Source organism: Sceloporus undulatus, chromosome 9, assembly GCF_019175285.1.
Source record: "Sceloporus undulatus isolate JIND9_A2432 ecotype Alabama chromosome 9, SceUnd_v1.1, whole genome shotgun sequence".
Classification (NCBI taxonomy): domain Eukaryota; kingdom Metazoa; phylum Chordata; class Lepidosauria; order Squamata; family Phrynosomatidae; genus Sceloporus; species Sceloporus undulatus.
Window position 1 is genome coordinate 18,858,713 of NC_056530.1, and position 20,079 is coordinate 18,878,791.

The 20,079-nt window shown below is 42.9% G+C and overlaps 1 protein-coding gene across 1 annotated transcript; it reads right to left on the reverse strand.

Annotated features, from left to right (window-relative positions):
- Positions 1-5,915: 5,915 nt before the first annotated feature.
- Positions 5,916-18,968, reverse strand: LOC121915515 (chemokine-like receptor 1). Its single transcript, XM_042439831.1, has 2 exons — positions 18,919-18,968; positions 5,916-6,882 (listed from the first exon to the last, which is right to left on the reverse strand). The coding sequence occupies exons 1-2, from the start codon at positions 18,966-18,968 to the stop codon at positions 5,916-5,918; spliced, it is 1,017 nt and encodes a 338-aa protein (XP_042295765.1).
- Positions 18,969-20,079: the final 1,111 nt, after the last annotated feature.

Sequence of the window (20,079 nt, forward strand, 5' to 3'; positions counted from 1 at the left end):
TACTCCCATTAGTCTAGCTGTGTGCTTCTTGGCAAATATTATCGGCATCACCCAGGAGAGAGGAGGACTGTTCTGGATACAGACCAGCTCTTTCAACATGCAGAGAGGCTTTGATAGCAGCTAGCATTCCCTGGCCTCTCAGCATTAAAACTTCATTTGTTCAACCTTGCTTTTTGTATTCTTGTCATGCTTTTGGCAGGATACTTGGAAAATAAAACCCAAAAACGTACACGTTTTGCTAATGGCATTGTTAGCGATAATCAAGGAACCCGGCTATTGTGCAATTCAGCTTCATTTACCTGCAGCTGGTGGCAAAAAATTAACATTACCATAATTAAAGGCCTGAGGCAAACTAGGCCAGTTCAAGGAATTGTGGGTACAGAGTTTTGGCTCAAGAAAGGAAAGTGTGATGGTACTGTGAGATGACACAAGGACATTGTATATTGTCCTCCGCTGGGTTCCAAGTTCACTATTTTATGCTTGTTGTATCTTCAGATGTATATCTGAGGTTTTTTTACATTGAAAGCTGATTTGTGTTCCTGGACATATGCAGAGTGCTTTTTCTCATGACAGCAGAGGGTAGGGCTTCCAGCACAAACATGTTAGAGGATGGAAGGGAATCGTCCTCCAGATGATGATAGACTGCAAGTCTCATTACCAGTAGCCAAGATATCCAGTGTTGGGAGTTGCAGTTCCACATCTGGCATGATTCTTACTCTTCCTTTGGGGGAGGGGGGATTGTCAGTTCATTGTTCCCAGTATATAATACTGGGGAAATCTCACGACTAGATCCCCCCATCCCCAAAATAAATCTAATTTTTTTGGAAGGATCACACTGGAGATCTATGATGTCCGCAACACAGGTTTTATTTACAAATATACAAGCAGGACATGAATGGGGCAAACAGGTATTTCTACGAAGCAGATTTCCCACCCTGAGAGGTACCCTCACAATACTCTAAGCTTGTTTCACCTTCAACTATCTCTTACACAGATTCAATTTTTCTACCCATTTCAATTGCTCACGTGTTCACACATTCATCCCCTTTCTGGGACCATACTTGCCTACACTGGACCAACTACAATTGGGGTGGGCAAAATGTCCCTGGGCTGTTGTTGGTCCCAGGGACCCCAGAAGTTGAAAGATTTTGGGGGGGGGGATGTGTGTATGATCCAGAATGCCCCCAAATGCATTCTAGAGAGTGTGGGGGGTATTCCCATCATATTTGGAGCAGTCCCCCTCCAAAAAAAATTGCAACATTTTAAAAAACAATCCTCCCCCCGAAATGCTCCAAAATGTCCTCTAAGGAGTATTGGGGTGGCATTTCTACCATATTTTGCAGCTCTCCAAGCAATTTAGGCACTGGAAAGGCCCCTTTTGAAACTGAAAATGTGAAAATGCCTTCCTACTTCCTAAAGGTGTGGATATTTATTTATTGCAGCATCAGGTGCAGTCCCCCAAATAAATGTCATAGGGGTCTAATGTAGTCCCCTGGCCTTCCACAGTTGCCAACCCCGTATCTACAGCTCGTATAGGAACATTTTAAATGCTCTTTGATAAAATTCAGGACTGGACATATTCCTGCGGTGCAGGAAAGGAAATTAATTAGATCTATGGTTTTTAGACTTGAACACCTCAAGATGTTGCAGTTTGTGTCTTAACTGTCTGCAGAGGGCAGGATCATATGGTTTCAACAATATGATATTCTTTGTCATATAGACATTTAACTATTTATGTAATGGGAAGTAAAGTAATGTGGCCACAACAAAGTACCGTTTCCAGGATTCCATAGCATTGAGCCATGACAGTAAAAGTGGTGTCAAACCAGATTATTTCTGCAGTGCGGATTCAGCCCATGAGGATGATGCCCTTCCCCTGAGACTGCAAGGTGCCACAGGCCAGCCCCCATGGCAGCAAAGAGAAGGAGCTTACAAACCCACAAGGTTTCAGGGATGGTCTGTAGGGCCTTTACTAAGGGGTGTCTGAAGAAATTATCCCTGAGGCTACTTCTAGGGTTGTACAGAAAGCAGCAGCTACAATGTTCCACTCCCCTCCTTTCTGCTCATAATACTTTGGGGTGCATCCCTTAATTTCCAATCCTCGGCCCCTTCTTTGATACTGCAACTGAAAAGACAAGGCAGAGCTCTGGATTTCAAATGCTGCATTATATCACAATTCACTATCAGTTAAATTTACGCGGGGACAAGGAAAGTGACTTCTCCCCAGCACCTGGCAATTTTATCAATTGCCAGGGTAATTCTTGAGCAGGAAGATGGTGCTGTTTGAAGCTGTATGATACAGGCCTCTGAGACGTGATCAAGTTGCAATGCACAAAGCCAAAGAGCAAATCCTTATCAACGTTCTGCTTCTGCTCATCTCTGGAGATTATTCTTGAAGCAAGTGAAAACCTCAGTTGGGGATGCAGTTAACAGTTGCAGAAAAAGGACTACTGCATCAGCAGCATCAAAAGGTTCTGGGATTGTGCATCACTTGCTTCACAGTGAAACACTTTGCTGCTTCTCCAATCAGCCATTTAACAATTTTTTCTTCCTGCAATCAGTTGTTCGATTGGTTTTCCATCTCAGATCCACACTGAACTGTCAGATTTGAAAATGATAGGTAAGCAGCAATCGGCTACTTGCACAATTGATGGCGGTTTTCCTAAATGCAGACCGAGCGAAACCTACAAAATTCCTGATACACACATGCAAACACAAACTGAAGGAAGGAGTGCTGAGAAGAAAAACAGGTCAGAGATGAAGCATTTACAAGTTCCTAAAAACAGCATGGGCCAACATAGGGGGCAATGATTGAAGAGCATTTTATGCACTCCATTTGCAAGTACTGTTGGGCATTTGACCATTTCTAAGTGGCCCTTTTCATAAAGATTAAGTTTCCAGCCCTCATAGAGTCGGAAGGGATTCCCATGGGCCATCCAGTTGCAGCCCATTCCTCAGTGCAGGGATACACAATCAAAGCATTTTGGACAGATGGACATCCAGCATCTGTTTAAAATCCTCCAAAGAAAAAGGCTCCACTACTCTCCAAGGCAGCGTATTCCACTGTTGGACAGCTCTAACTGTCAGGAAGCTGATGGAAGTAAAAGCCAAACCAAAGCATGAATGCACTGGGGAGGTTTCAAAGCTGAGAAATCGGTGCAGGTGATGTTTCAGACAGTTCAAAACATCTTCATTCGGCTTTCAAATAGCATAACACCACCTCTAGGTAAAAGCTCCAGTGTGCTTGGTTGCACACTTCAGTTCAGCCAAAGCTTAATGTGCCCTTTACACCTGCCCTGTCTATATTTGAGGCGCAAGTGTTTATAGTATTTATGGACCAGATTGCTGGTCTTGAAACAAGCCACACAGAGAGAAGCTGCTACTGTTGTGGTTAATAATGATTCCAAATCTGGAGAAGTGGGCAATTTCTCTTCCTTGTAGGCTCTTGAGCAGGGCCTTGGGGCCCTATGTAGCCTCCCAAAGATATTTTTATGGCCCTTGGCCCTTCCTTATTCTTCCAAGAGCGGGAATGCACCTTTTAAATAAGTAGCAGGGGAGGCCTTTACTATTTAAAATGAAAACATAGCAGCTTTCCAAAACCTAGATTTCTTTCCATATATGGACTGGCAGAGAATGAGAGATGTATGGACTGCCAAGATATATATACACATATATATATTGGCAGTCCATACATCTCTCAAAGGGCTCAGGACACACCATAAAACACACTAGAGTTTAGATAATTGTGGTAAACTAGTTCACTCCTCTTTCTCTGCCATTTTTCGGATTAGAAATAGAGGAGAGACTTTTCAGAGACTCTCACTTTTTGTATATGCCAGCAAAATTTCCCAATAAACACTTAACTTTGTCATGGATCAGTTTTTTTACTGATTCAAACATGTGCCTCAACTGTGAGGACGTGTATTTTTGTACTGTTAGACAACTAAGAAATGAAATCAATTTGTTTCTACACACCCAATAAATAATGAAGTACTATAAACACTGGAATGTAGAAATAAGGAGTGTCATGTTAAATTGTTGAGAAGGGATGGATTAAAACCTTTTGATTTATTGAAAAGAACCCTTCTCTGTTACTTTCACTGGGATTTGCAACTGGATTTAATCCTAAACAATCTGGAGGACGAAAGGTTGAGGCAGGACAGATTTAGCAAAATTGTGTATTAGTCTGATGCAGTCTACTAATAGCCAATTCAGTTTTCCTAAATGCTCTCCCTTATCTAACCAAAATGGCACCATTTGTATAATGGCCAGTGTATCAAGAGGTATGGGTTTACAGACATATCCTTCAGGAAGAATAAATGCCCTTCCATGCAAGTTATTTTCAAAGTCATTGTTGTGTGTCCAAATGGACACCAAGTCCTGGCTTTTGGACATCCACTGGAGACAAATATAATTTAATCAAGAAATTATGTGATTCTTGACCTCTGTTTCGATGCCTTCTGCAAGTTATTACAAGGCAAAAATAAAAATAACCCCCCAATATATATCTTTTGCAATCCTAGTTCAGTTGTGGGTTTTTTTAAACCAGTCTTTGCTAACATGGGTTCTATAGATTTCCCTTTTTAATTCCAATGTGTTTTGTGATAACAAGCAGGATAATAACAACTGCTAGGATATTGTGCTAGTATACTGAGGCACTGTCTTGACTTCTTACTTTTCTGGGGGGGGGGTCATGTTCTACACATTATGCACATCAGGGTTGTGTGCAGCGGAGAATCTTGCAAACCTGTTCAATGAAAACATGGACACATCCAGGAACCACTTCTTTAAAGGTGTCCTGCGCAAATGAGGCCTGAGCATGGCTCAGTGAGTACAGCCAGGGACAAGAGGAGATAGGAGATGGAATGGGATTGCATAACTTGCATAACTTGCATAACATAACGGTGCATCTGGAGTCTTGAACAAAAGTGCTCCATACCACAATGTTTTGTTTCAGACCCCACTTGTTAATTTTGTTTTTGTTTCTGTTTTGAGTCAAGGGGGAGCAGCTGTTTAGATGTTCAGCAAAATGCATTCGTCCTGCCCTGACTACTGTTATCAAGGTAGGAGAGACACTGAGGCATGAAGCTGTCTCTCATTTAGTAACCACACGTTGAAACAGGATTTGATAAGGCAGAGTAGAAAAGGCTACAAGCTTAAGACTTCAATTTCACACACTTACCGGGGTGATTCCCATTGAGTCCAATGGGATTTACTGCACAGTAGGCAAGCTAGGAGTGCATTGCACATTAGAACCAAGAAGCTGGCATCAGTGAAGGCTCAGATGTCCCTATTCAGCAGATCTACCTGTTTTCAGGAATTATCTGCTTAAATCACATGATTATTGGGAATAGCATGCAGCATCCCATGACACTGAAAATCCTATGACTTTCAGTCTTCCTTTAGGTCAGGATGCTAGCCCTTGTTTGTAAGTAGACTTTTGAAGATGGAGGAGAAATTTCTGGGGTGCAGAGTGAGGAGCCTGAGTATGATTTCATTTGTTGGAAATGAACTTCCAAAGCACAGTGATTTGTGTCCCTTCCTATCACTAGCTGAAGCAGAATAATAATGCTGCTTTTTCAACTTTTTAAAAAATAATATATGTTCATTTTGTAGGTTTTGACTTCACGGTTCCTTGCTCCAGAATTTTGATTTTAAATGATGCACAGTATAAATGGGTCTCCTTAATGTAGAGCTAGGAGAACCTGTGAACCTTCAGATATTGATGTGCTCCACTGCTCACCAGGCCCAGAAGTATGGCCAATGGCCAGGGATGATGGGTGATGTAGTCCAGTAATTGTAGGGCTTCAGGTTCCCCATCTCCTTCCAAGTAGGCAATCAATTGTGGCTCAATCAGAGGGGTGGATTTTCTGTCACTGATGAGATCCCAAGGAAGGAGAACTTCCATTTGCTTCTCAGATGTTGGCTGCCATTGGTGCCTCCTCAAAAGCTGTCCTGAAGACCTGCAGCAAGGACCGCCTTACTGCATCCTGGAACTCCTGCCCCACAAAAACATAGAGCAAAGGGTTGATGCAGCTGTTGAACATGGCAAGGCACTTCGAGAGGGGGATGGCTACCAGGCGCATGGTATCTGGCACTATGTCCATGGAGATCCTTGCCAAAGCCAAGGCATGGTAGGGCAGCCAACACAAGAAGAAGCAGAAGACCACTCTGGTGACCACCAAGAAGGGCTTGCTGGACTTGTTGAGTTTCTTCTTGTGCATAGTCACCACCAAGATTGTGTAGGAGATGGAGATGACGAGTAGGGGAAGTAGGAACTGGTAGAGAAAGATACAAATGGTGAGGACCTCAGCTTCCTGCCAGTCCTGGAAGATATCCAGGTTGTTGCAGGAGCTACGGTTGTTCTTTTCCACTGAAACCTCAGTGAAGAAGTAGGAGCTGGGGACAAAGAAAGCTAAGGAAATCAGCCAGAGAAACCCACAAGCCCCCCAGGTGAGACGGGGAGTGCGATAATTTTGGCACCAGACTGGGGCCACCACAAGAACACAGCGGTCCACGCTAATGGAGCTGAGCAGGAGAACACCACTGCACACACTCAGCCCAAAAAGGCAGTTGGCCACCTTGCAGGCCACAGAGCCAAAGGGCCAGTGCAGATCCAAGGCCAAATTCAGGACTGTAACAAAGATCAGGGAGGTGGAAGCCAAGTCAGCGAAGGCGAGGTTGAAAAACCAGACTGTGTTGGATGTCCAGCGGAGCTTCAGTCCAGTGACCCACAAAACTATCCCATTCCCAGTCACTCCAGCCAGGAAAATAAAGCTGAAGATCACACCGGTGATGATCTTGACAGTGTTACGCACTGTGCTTTCCCCCAGGGCCAGTGAGGAAGATGATGTATTGGCTGCTGGGCTTGTGGACATCTCCCTGCCAGAGAGAGAAAGGAGAGGGGCATATTAATCTTGCATATGGCAGTATCTATGTAGACTGTGGACCATGTGTGACCTCCTTTCTGGGGAGGCCTAAGATCACCCTCATCCTTCTCCTGCCTATCTCCTTTTTTGACAAAAAGAGAAATATGATTGTTCCTTATGAAAACCTTCAGGAACAGTTTTTCATCTTTAAAACAAGCTGCACTTCTCTGTTCCTTCTTCAACCAGTAATAGATATTTTTACCATTTTCACATTTCATTTCTCCTATGGGTGCTCCCCATAGTGGGGGCAAGAGAGGATGCAAGTTGGTCCCTGCCTCCCCCTACCCCCAGTTTGTTCTTGTGTTGTTATGTGCTTTCAAGTTGAACCCAGCTTCTTGCTACACTTTGTTGCTGTTAACAACTGTCAAGCCAACTTATGGAGACCTTATGAATGCAAGAGCCCTGCTCAGGGTCCTGGCTTCCTTGATTGATTCTATCCTGCAGTGTCTTCTGCCTCTTTTCCTACTACTTTCTACTTTCCTAAACATCATTAGTGAGTTATATCTTCTCATGATATAGGCAAAGTATGATAGTCTTAGCTTAGCTATCTTGGCTTTTAGGGACAGTTCAGGCTTGGTTTGCCTAGGACTCATCTATTTGGTGACACTATCCTCGGGTTTTCTTGGCAGGATTTATTCAGAAGAGGTTTGACGTTGCCTTCATCATAGGCTCATAGTGTGATTTCCCCAAGGTAACCCAGTCAGTTTCCATAACTAAATGGGAATTCAAATCTTGGTCTACCAGCATCCTAGTCCAACACTTGAATCAGTAAGCCATGCTGGATCAGGGTTGTTTGCCAATTTCAGTTCATGTTCACGGTGCTTGTTAAAGTACTGGAACATAGGCCCTGTCCCAAGGGTACTGTTTAAAAGGAGGGAAGAAGAGAGAAGAAAGAAAGAATAAAATTTATAATAAAACCAATACAGTATATAACAGTGTGAGAGAGAAAATAAGATATGTTTGGAGTGATTTGATTTAAACCTTAGGTTATGTGATGTCTGCAAAATCCACTTTTGATGGGTGCTTATGGGGCTCTCCATTACTTTGATGAGAACTGGCTGGGTAGATTATCACCAAGTTTCATTGGGCATGTTTGGGACAGTCAGCCTTAAAATACAGGCTATGTTATGTTAAAACTTGCTGGGCAATTCTGCAGGTGTTTTTATTTCTAAAACAATATATGTTCAAATAATTTCAAATCAAAAAGAAGTCACTACTGGGCACAACTCTATTTCATCTGTCTAGGAAGGTCTTTTTTACATTTCTTCACCAATATAAGGAGAACCAGCCAGTGTTTCTGCACCAAAGATAAAGTGGCATCTAATACACCCACTACATCCATTTCAGCTAATTTTAAATCTAAGGAAAGCGTACACCAATAGACTGAGGAGGTTCTCCATTAGGTTGGGTTGTCTGAAACAACCTAATTCCTTCTTCCACTCAAGTCTCAACTCCTGGATGTCAGGTTTCAGATTGTTTTGTTTTTAGCTTTGGGGATGAAATAGGCACAGCACTGCATGCAGGAGAGTAGCACATCTTCACACTCTAAACTGCCTGGGTAATGCACCACAAAGCAATTTATCCTTATTGTGCTACATAAACCATGCCCCTTTTAGGAAATTAAATGCCATTTTGCACCATCAGGGTAGCTTTTCAAGCTCCCTTTTCATTTGCAGCCACTCGGTTTAATGGCATGTCAGACTCCATAGCTGGAAGTGAAAACTATGCTGCATGTGTCCAGCCAATAAATCAGGGAAGTCAGATCTATAAGTAAAGAGGGCACAGGTGGTTCCCATGTCACTTGCATGGTGAGTTTGTATTGGGTTTAGGACTGAAGTTGAAAGAAACTATTCAAGATGGTGAAGCTGTTTTGGGATATAGTCCAGCATCTAAGGGGCAGTACAGATGGGAGGCTCCGTGCCGCCCCTGTAAGCACTGTGTCTGTGCTGCAGCATCCCCATGCTGCAGCAGAGATGCGCCGCAAAAAGAAAGCCGCCTAGAGCGGTTTCTTTTTTGTAACGCTGGAAGCAGGAAGGGGCGTCGCCATGATGCCACTTCCTGCCAGTGACGTCTGGTCGGTGTACGGTGGCGGTGGCATCATGGCAGCCCCCGTATGGATGGGTGGCCACTATGATGCCACCGTCATTACATGCTAGGGATCTGGAGCGTGCGGATGCTGCATGCTTCGGAACTCTAGTATCAGTAGCAGCATGCCGCTTTTGGCCCATCTGTCCTGGGCCTTTGTAAGACATTTAAAGTTTGGACTAAAATCCAGGGCAGATTCACCACTCCACTGATAAGGGAGCAACCAGAGGCCATGGGAAGAGAGAGTGACTGACAGAGTCAATACAGACAGGCCAAAATAAAGCTGCTTCAGGTCACTTTGGAGGTATGCTGTTTCAATGATGCATGCATCCTAAGAGACTAAAAGCTGCACCAAAGCTGTGCGCCAGTCCTTAGGACTGGTGCTCAGCTTTGGCATGGCTTCTGGCCTCTTAAGGCGCATGCATCATTGAAACAACATACCTACAAAGTGTCCCGAAGCAGCTTTATTTTGGCCTGTTTGTATGGGCCCAAAGTTCCCAGGGCTTTTTTCCAACGGGACACAGCTCACAATCACTTTTCTCCTATGTACCCACCACCCTCCACAACCTGCTCCCTCCCTCCCTTCATCTCTGTAACTGAAATTCTCAAGGGCAATCACAGTTGCTCTGGTTACGGCATAACTTCTGCATAGCCAGGACTATTGCACAGAATGGAAAGGAACGTCAATGAATACGCCTCAATTCAAAGCGAGAAAGTTGCCATGGGATTAGAGACAGCTTCTGTTGCCAAGAGATGAGAGGAGAGGGTGCAATCAGAGTTGGTGGTCCTACCATAAGGCAGGCTCAAGTGGCCAGTTTAGGAGGCACATGAGTGCCACTAAGGGGGCCAGAGTGGGAAATGGAAATGGAAAGGTTTGATCTGTAGAGTACACAATCCTTCCACAGAGGATTACACAGCTTTCATTCATTCTGGCAAAGCCAGGAGAACTTTTCTACTCTCTGCTGCGTAGCATTGAAGCCAAAAATGTAGGAGCTTTGTTAATGAATGAGAAATCAGAAATGAATCAGTTAGTGAATCAGAAAAGAAATGAACAACAGGAAGAATAATAGAAAAAGTATTCCCTGTGTTCAAATTTGGAAACAGAAGCAGAGAGGCAAACTGTAGCATTTGACATCTTTTGGGATGAAAGAGAATTTTCAGGTTTGGAGGTTGGTTGGTTTCCTTCTTAAACTCTATCACATACCATACTGCAGCTTACAAGATTACAAAACACATGAAAGTACAATTAGAAAGTTTTTCTTCCTTAAAAAAAAAGGTCTGTAAGAGGTAAATATATTTTAAAACTCAAATGCAAACTGTTTGCTCACAAATGTCTAACCACCAGACTTAACATCACATTACTAATATTGTGGGGCTTTAAAGAGATGTTGAATGTGATCTGTTGCCCATCCCAGTCACTTGCTGGGAAGGAGCAAGAATAGGAGGAATTAAGGACTGGTAGAAAGAAAAGATATGCCCCCTGTCACTTTTGAAGGCATCAGCCCTGTACACCTTTGGCGGCAGTCCTGACATTCTTCAGAAAGAACCAAATTCACTACCTCTGCTTTAGGTTTGGGTACAGATGACAGCATTCTTGTTGTTGTGTGCCTTCAAGCTGTTTCCAACTTACACCGGCCCTAAGGCAAACCTATCATGGGGCTGAGAGTGTATGATTCACCAAAGGTCACCCATTGGTTTTCCACGGCCAGCATGGTGTAGTGGTTTGAGTGTTGGACTGTGACAATGTTCTAGATTGATCTTAGCTGTGAAATGGACGGAGAGATAAAGAGATACGGGAATGGATGGAATTCTAATGTAACACAGAGTCTGAATTCTAGCATTACCGACTGAGAAAATCTGCTGGAGTTTGGCAAGAGGAGGCCATCAGTTTTAGCTCTCCTTCTTGCATCCCCACTGCTGCAGATTATCATAACGCTGTGATCTTGTTATGCAACGGCGACTGCGGTTGTATTTACGTAGCTATTGTTGCATCTGCCCTCCTGGGTCTGGCTGAGAGCTAGAGGTTCTCTATGTGGGTGGGTGTTGTGTAACTTCTCTTCCATCTGATTCCAGGTGCTACTTAACACACAGGCACATTACCTGGAAGCAAACAAAGGAAGAGAGGAAGGCGACCAAGAGATAGGGAGACTATGGTTCCCACAATTTATTTCTTTTTAAACAAACAGGAGTCTAACACAGAACTTTCAATAGAAGCCTCTTCACTCCTCCTCTCTGTATCACAAAACAATATTTACTTTCCCCCTGTCTATCATGCTGCTGTTAAAGGCAGAGGAGGTAGGCTAGTAAGAGAAATAAAATGAAATAAAATTGACAGCTCTAAAGCTAAGTGGTTTTTTTAAAGGTTTTCATTTTCTTAGTGCCTTTACTTTACCTCTCCCCTTCTTCAAGGATTAATGGAAGACCTGAGGATCTACTGACCGAACTCTGGAGAGATCTAATTTTGGTTCTAACACAGCAATGTCTGAATTCAATTGTGCCTTCAAGTTGCCTGTTGACTTATGGTGACCCTATGGATTTCTTAGGGTTTTCTTAGGCAAGGAATACTCAGAGATGCTTTTGCCAGTTCCTTCCTCTGAAATATAATCTACAACATTGGCGGTCTTTCATCTAAGCTAACCATGACCTAAACCTTATTGTTAGTACTTAATAGAGCAAACCCACTGAATCAAGCACTAATCCTGACCCTATTTAGCCTCCAAGATCAGACGGAATCTGGTGTCTTTAGGGTTCTTCACCCATCTATTGTTAGCATACCTTAACATGGGACACATGTGGTCAAGCAACATCAGAGTTTCTATTTGCAAATAAATTGGCTTAAACTGCTTAGGAAGTATTAGTTCAGTAATAAGTGGTATAGAATTGTACTTGCTATTGCTAATTTCCAGCAGATAGCCAATGGTGAGCAATGTTGGAAGTTGCAGTCCAACAACCTGGAGAAGGTTACATGAACCCACCAGTGCTTTAGGCCATTGACTCCACTTTCCCCCAGTATCATATTGCTGAAAGGACAGAGAGGCTCTGTTTGGTTAGAAAACCCAGAATGCTTATGTTGGTCTTTGGCATAAGACTATGGTGGTCCTCTTTGGGTTCAAGTCAACCAAAAATGAAAACACATTTAAAAATCACACAGTTCTGACGTCTGCCTGTCTACCTGTCCTTTGCTTGTATATTTGCAAATAAATAAAATATTACAACTTTGCTATCAGTCTCTAGTGTCAAATGCATGCTGCGCTGCTCCTGGGGACTTCTTGCTCATGTGAAAATAATGGAGCATGTCACGACAATATAATTGTAGTCCGGCTGTTGGAAAGAACGTGGCCTTTAAAAATTGAGCTTCAGCACATTTCTTCTCTCCCACCCCATTTATCTTGCATCTCCGCAGAGAGTGAGAGATAAGGGACATGTGTAATCGGAGTTGCAAATTGTTAACTGCAAATTGTATTTTACCTTCTTAATATTTGTTTTAAAAATGGGAAAACAGTGGTACTGGGTGAGACTTTTGGTTACCTTTTGTTGCTCTCCCTCCATTTTGAGATGAGTGCAAAAACATATTTTTTGTGCTTCCCAAAGCATTGGTACATGTTTTTCTTTTTTCAAGACATGGCCCCCATAATTGTGGGGGGTTTTTTTGGGGAGGGGGTCAACATTGGTGAGACCCAGCAGCATCGAGTAGCGGTTTGAGCATTGGACTACTACAACTCTGTGGAATTCTGGGAATGGTAGCTTGTTGTGGCACCAGAGAGGGGATCTGGTGCCACAACAAACCATCATTTCCAGAATCCCATAGCCTTGAGCCATGACAGTTAAAGTGGTATCAAACCAGATGATTGCTGCAGTGTGGATGCAGCCATAGTTCTTGACTTTGCTAGCTTGGAGGAAGAGGGGATGGAGCTGGGGCTCTTGGAATTTTATACCTGGACTTCACAAACCATAGGTGGCTGCGGGGTGTAGTGGTTACAGCCAAAGGGCTTGAAAATATGGTAACAATTTTAAAAAGCCATGGATTGCTACGAGTCCAGGACTTGTGGAGGTAGCTTCAACTACTGGCTTTACAACTAGGGTGAAAACAAAGGGATGCTGGATTCTCTCCCACCACCAGGGCTGATTTGCGGCTCCTGAGCAAGGACTAGTGGTTGGAGCAGGCAAGACACTCACTACCTGGAAAGGAGTGCTGGGAACGCACCTGAGTTGGTGGTGAGAGGAGCTGTCACAGGGTGCCAAGATGTCCTACAAGCCACAAAGGAGGACAAGGCCTCTCAAAATGGAGGGCATTGCCAACTGAAAGCTAAATGTAAATTTAGTGTAATTAATGATAAAATTACCACAACCATACTAGCAGAATGACTAGTGCACAAGTAAATTCATGCTTCATAGTCTTGCTCCAAATGGAGGACATTTTAAAAATTCCTCCTGGAGGACATGTACTGGAAAAGGAGGATATGTCTTCAAAATGGAGGGTGTATCTTGGGAATGGAGGACATATCCTGGAAAAGGAGGACATCAGTCATTTGCTTGATGTCACCCAATGGTTTTACATAGCTGAGCTGGGAACTATGACTTCTTTTTATAGTACAGAATTCCAACAATTAGAGCAAGTCCCTGAAAAGAATAGCCTGCATCCCATCCCACCTGTTGCATCTTGGATTTTCTGCAGAGATGCTCGTTGCTTTCAAGCACATGTGGGTCTCTGGTAGACACAAAGCACGCTTTTCTGTGATGAAAGGGACATCTGATCGAAGCAACCAAAGGTTTACCAGATAAAGAGAAGGACCCCTGTGCCTCACCATTTTCAATTCTAAAAAGAAACAAGGGGCAAAGGTGGAACCTCTATATTCTGGAGCAGTATATCTTGTCTAGCGAGCCAGCATGGTGTAGCGGCTTGAGTTGGACTGTGACTAGTAGTTGGACTATGATTCTGGAGAACATGAGCTTGACCATGAAAACCCAGTGGGTGACCTTAGCTAAGTCACACTTTCTCAGCCACAGAGGATAGCAATGGCAAACCCCCTCTGAACAAAGCTTGCCAAGAAAACCGGATGATAGGATCGCCTAAGGGTCCAAATGAGTCCCAAATGACTTGAAAGCACAACAATAAGAAATGCCTTGTACTGCAATACTAGATGAAGAACCAAAGTCTGGCCATCCCTTAGGTACCTTGTTTGTGAGCTTCTCACAGGCTCCTTGTGCTTTTGTCACATTTACATTTCTGGAATTTTAATGGAGGAGGGGGAGCGTGTGCAGATTATGTTATCTTCTTATTGCATCCCCTCCGCCTCCCCGGCTTCCTTTTTCTACAAGAAATCTATTAAGGAAGGGAAGATGTGGAATGGCTGCACAATGAGGTGTTGCTGTTTTTCTCGAGCACTCACTATAGAAACATCCCAAGTGCTGGAGAAAATGGATTTGAGGTCACATTTAGTAAGATAAATCCTACTGAGTTGTTTTTATTCCTCTGAACTTGTGAACTGCTTCTGCCTCCACAGTTCTGCCTCAGTCACCCCTTCTGCGTAATGGCATTATGATTCATCTGCTTTGTGTGAATACATGAAGAGTGGTGAGCCAGCGTGGCATAGTGGCTTGAGTGTTGGACTACGACTCTGGAGACCAGGGTTCGATTGCCCACTCAACTGTGAAACCCATTGGGTGACCTTGGGCAAGTCACAGACTCTCAGCCTCAGGGGAAGGCAATGGCACACCTCCTCTGGACAAATCATGCCAAGAAAAGCCCCTGATAGTTTCGCTTTAGGGTCGCCGTAAATCAGAAATGACTTGAAAGTACACAGGAACAACATCAAAACCGACATAGCTGAGAATAGAAGAAGAATCACACTCTCTCAGTCTCAGAGGATGGCAATGGCAAATCTCCTCTGAACAAATCTAACCAAGAAAACCCATGCTAGGTTCCCCTAAGGATCACCATAATTCAGAAACAATTTAAAGGCACACAGCAAGAGAGTAGAATGGCACTTATGATAAATGTTCCATTTTATATTTACCTGGCTTTTTAAAATAGCCCAAGTGAGTGTATTTGTGACCCTGTTTGCTAGTATGTGGAGTCTTGTATATTTCAAGTATGCCTTTCTGTGCCGTTGTTTTGTTTGCATGCGGAGATAGTTTTAGAAAAGCTGTTATTTTTATGGTCATTACTTTACTTTATTCCAGTTCTTACCAAAGCCAGTATTGTGAGTTTGGGTCTCAATCTAATGCTAGTCTTGACTCAAGCAGACCCACTGAAAGGCAAGTTGTGACTTGTGAATCATCACTTATGTAAATCCTGTTCCATGGGTCTACTCTAGTTGGGACTAAACGCACATTTAACCCATGATGAGTATGATCCTCTTGGAAACCATTTATATTCATAGTAAAAATACATGATGCAAAGTTGGTCTCCAAATTTGATGGCGATGATCCCCAAGAGGAAGGAAGCGAGGAGAGAAAGCTTTAGAGTATCATACCTTACAGCTGATGCTGCCTGTTCCTTTCAACAGGTTAAAAAGGCAGTGTTTTCTGGCTCCTGGCACCTCTGTCCATCCAGTCAGAAGATCCAGGTGATCTAAGAAAGGAAGATGCAGTGTGATCCAGATGTGGTGGGACTACCTGAGCCCCAGTGATGTGCGCAAGGCTGATGCTGATCCTCCATCCATTCAAGAAAAGCCCTGGCACTGAGTGTGAGAGAGGCGGATTAGCTGTTCCCTGTGATATGTGTATAATGTGTATCTGTGTGTGAGAGAGAAGGGGAATGAGAGGAGCAGAGAAAGCTAGTGCTGATGTTGGAGGAGGCAAGCTATTCTATATGCAGAGGAAACTCAGCTGCCCAATGGGATCGATGCAGTCAAAAGGGGTGTCTCCTTTGGCACTTCCCTCTGTGGATGCATTATTAGCCCAATCTATCCTTCTTTGGTTATAGATTCACACACATACATACACACACCCTTCCTCTTCCTCTCTTCCAGCTGTGAAAGCTAGCCTTGTGATTGAGTCCTATGAGACTTTAAAGAATCCACTGGGTGACCGTGGGCGCATCGCACTCTCTCAGCCTCAGAGGATGTTCAAGGGCAAACCCCCTTTGAAGAAACATGCCATGAAAACTCCATGATAGGTTCACCTTAAGTTGGAAATGATTTAAAATGTGAAGTCAAAGGCTTTCATGGCTGGCCTCCATAGATTTTTGTGGGTCTTTAGCTCTGTGTAGCCATGTTCTAGAAGAGTTTATTCCTGACGTTTTGCCAGCATCTGTGGTTGGCATCTTCAGAGAAGTTTGATATCCTGGGTTCAAGGGACATCATGGCAATGCACTTAACATGGTTAACAATGCCTGAGTTAGCCTTCTTGGACTGGATGGGCTTCTGATGGACTACAGTCTCCAGAATCCCCCTGAAGTAGGAAGCTAGGTACCAGGTGGAGGAAGCTAGTCTGAGCAATTGTCATTTGGGGCATATGAAGGCAATGGAAGTTTTCAATGTTAAAATACAAGGAAGGATAAAATCTTATATATTTACTTAATTAATATCCCATTTTATCTTCAGATATGGGACTCGTGGTTGCAATTATCTTTTAAAAAGATAATTAAACAAGTGGCACTTATCTCTCTGCCTCAAGTTCTAATATATTTTATTGTTATTGTTGTTGTTGCTGTGTGCCGTCAAGTCATTTCCGACTTATGGTAACCGTAAGGTGACCTTATCATGGTGTATTCTTGGCAAGGTTCTTCAGAAGGGTTTTGTCATTGCCTTCCTCTGAGGCTGAGAGAGTGTCATTTGCCCAAGATCACCCAGTGGGTTTATATGGCTGGCCCAGGATCCAGACCCTGGTCTCCAGAGTCTTAGTCCAACATGCAAAGCACAACAACATGCTAGTTCATACTATATTTTATAGGGTCCCTTTTTGAAACTGGCCTCAGGGTGGTTTGTGCTAAGAAACCCCCCTTTTAAAAAAGCAATCAAATACAAATAAAATTTAATCCACAAAATGAAGTATAAATTCCATAACCTCCTTTGCTGCACTGTTGTAAAGGCCAATTTGGCTAACGTATGTGAAACAGTTTAAGCACTTGGATGGTGGCATAGAGATGACTATGGAAATATTAATGATTTCTAATAATCTCTTTTCTAACACTGAGCGCTGGTCTCAGATGAGACATTAAAATGATACTTTTTAATCAATGGACATTCATTGGTGCACGGAAACTTTGGAACTGTACTGGATTCTTCATCGGAAATTGCCTTCCAGTTCTATATACAACTCATCTTGATTTTTATTCTAGAAGGGTTACTTCTGGCTCCTTGGTAACAGCTTGGCAAGGGGAGGTCTAATGGGTGCCATTTTGCTGCCATTGTACTGTGGATGGAGAAAGTTTCCCTAGTTTACAGTAGTTAAAGACTCCAGCACCAATACAGTGGGTAAGGCAGTGATAACACTCCTTTCCCACAAACTGTTGCTTGGCATTTCTGCTTATCTTTTTCGTTCCTGCATTTAATATCCTTGTGGTGCTAGCAAGTGACTACATCCCTTTACGCTGGTGATAACACAGCCCTCTTCATGTCTGCAGCAAAGTCACTACACAGAAGAATTATACAAAAGAGATGACAAAATGAAGGACACACGGAACGAAGAGCCATATGAAGATGAACCCCGAATTCTAAAAAGTGAGGTGGAAACTGCAATAAGAGAAATAGCGAAAAACAACTAACCAGAAACAGATGATGTCCGAACTGAACTGCTGCAATCCACACTGACAGAGTCAACTCTACTGCTAACTAACATATGCCAACAGATCTGGAAAACAAAATGACGGCCAACAGATTGGAAGCAATCAATATACATCCCCATCCACAAAAAGGGAGACAGAAGAGACTGTAGCAACTATAGGACCATAGCACTGATCTCCCATGCAAGCAAAATCATGCTTAAAATTCTGCAACATAGACTCCAACCATACATGGAGAGATAAATCCCAGTGGTCCAAGTGAAATTTAGTAAAGGAAGAGGCACTAAGGACCACGTTGGCAGTAGAGGCAGATAGAAATGGTAGGATTTTGGCAATATTGTATAGAACGAATCTACATGCCTTAGTTGTGGCCTGGATCTGGGGGATACACGGCAGAGAAGAATCAAAAATAAAACCAAAACTACAGACTTCCTGGACTGGTTGAATAGAAATGTCACCAACAGAAACAGAAAAGGAGTAGACCTTGGTGGAAATATTGTAGTTTAGTTAGTTCAACACGCAAACCACTACTCCACACTGGTTCAGATGGGAAGCCATCAAAAAATATCAGATGCTGTGGGCTATATTTCAAGGAAGGAACTGGCAAAACCACCTCTGACGATTCCTTGCCTAAGAAAACCCTATGAAATTCATGGGGTCACCATAAGTCGGCAAGTGACTTGAAGGCAGACATATACACACACAGAGCTCTTTGTTGTTTCCAGTCCAACAGCTGCCAAGCTACTGCTTTGGAAATTGTTCTGTTATAATGCTTACCATCTGTAGTTCTTATAAGCAAGTTTATTTTTTAAAGATACAGTTTCAATAACTGGCCATAAGTAAAAACACTGGGTTGATTCCAGATATTTTAGAGTACAGCCATAGGAATCACTTGAAATTAATTTAACCACGAAACTCTCATTGATTTCTGTGGGTCTGCGCTAATCCTGGCTAAATCGGGAACCAATATGCCTATAGTAAGATCAATGTTCCCTTTGCATTCACGTGTTGTGACCAGCATCATCTTAAGAGAAGTGCTCTTTCTCCTCTTGCAGAATCATGGAATGCTTCTTGTAAGATGATTTCATGCTTTAAAAAGACTAGTTTTGCCAAAATGTACATTTCGTACAAGTTGAATCAATGAGATTTCTTTGGTGATTTTTCAGACCTACTTACCCTGATGCTTGCTGGTCTGGGCAAGAGTCGTTTTTGGGTCCCTGTGCCATGTCAGCTCAGATTTTGGATCACCCCTAATGCTTGAAAGAGCGAACTAATGCAACACAGACACACTGAACGATTGCAAGCCAGTATAACTCTAGCTTTTTCACTGACAAATAGGCCGACTAGATTGCATGTTAGACAAGAAAATAGGATATGCTAAACATGATAGAGAGAGACAACGTGGTGTAGTGGTTTGAGCATTGGACTATGGCTCTGAAGGCCAGCGTTCGAATCCCAACTCAACCACGAAAACTCACTGGGTGATCTTGTCACACTCTTTCAGCCTCAGAGGATGGTGATGGGAAACCCACTTGCCAAGAAAACCCCATGATATGGCCTTAGGATCACAATAAGTCAGAAACAACTTGAAGGCACAGAACAAAAGCAGATGTGATGTTCAGTGGTACATGCTTGTTGTTGTTGATTTCAAATAAATACAGTGGGCTCTTGGTATCTACTGGAGTTTGGTTCCAGGATCTCCCATGTATACCAAAATCTGTGGATGCTCAAGCCCGATTATATACAATGAGGTAGTAAAAAAGATGTCCGTTATATGAAAAGGCAAAAATGAGGTTTGATGTTTGGATTTATTTAAAAATATATTTTCAAACCATAGATGGTTGAATCCTTAGCTGCAGACTCCATAGATATGGAGGGCCAACTGTAGCAGCTATTTGGTGGTGCTGAGATGGCTTAAAGGTGGATGGATGGTGAGCTTAATCCTTCTTCCCCTGCCATATTTCCAATGAATAATTCCTCTTCTAAAGCTGCTTTTAGTATTTAGAAAGCATCCTCCATCAGAATATTTTTTGGTGCAAATAGCAGATTGGGTGAGCAAGGAGGACAGGATAAAACTACCCCTTCCCATAGTCCTGATCACTCTTAGCCCCTCACCTCTGCTTCTATTTATATACCTAAAATGCAAAAAAATACAATCAATAAATTAACATCTTATTAATAACATGAACAATAGAGGGATTTTTAAAAGTAAATGTAGGTTTTATACCTAATGGCTTGACTTCATTGGAGCAAACGCGGGAAATGAACGTAAACAACAACAAAAAGTATCCTTTCAAATGATTTCGTTTTTCATTGCTTTCCAAACCTCTCCGCAGT

Coding starts and splice junctions, on each gene's coding strand:
- LOC121915515 (XM_042439831.1), bottom strand. CDS start 18,968: ATGGCACAGGGACCCAAAAACGACTCTTGCCCAGACCAGCAAGCATCA. Junction 6,883..18,918: donor CCAGACCAGCAAGCATCAGG/GTAAGTAGGTCT, acceptor TCTCTCTGGCAG/GGAGATGTCCACAAGCCCAG.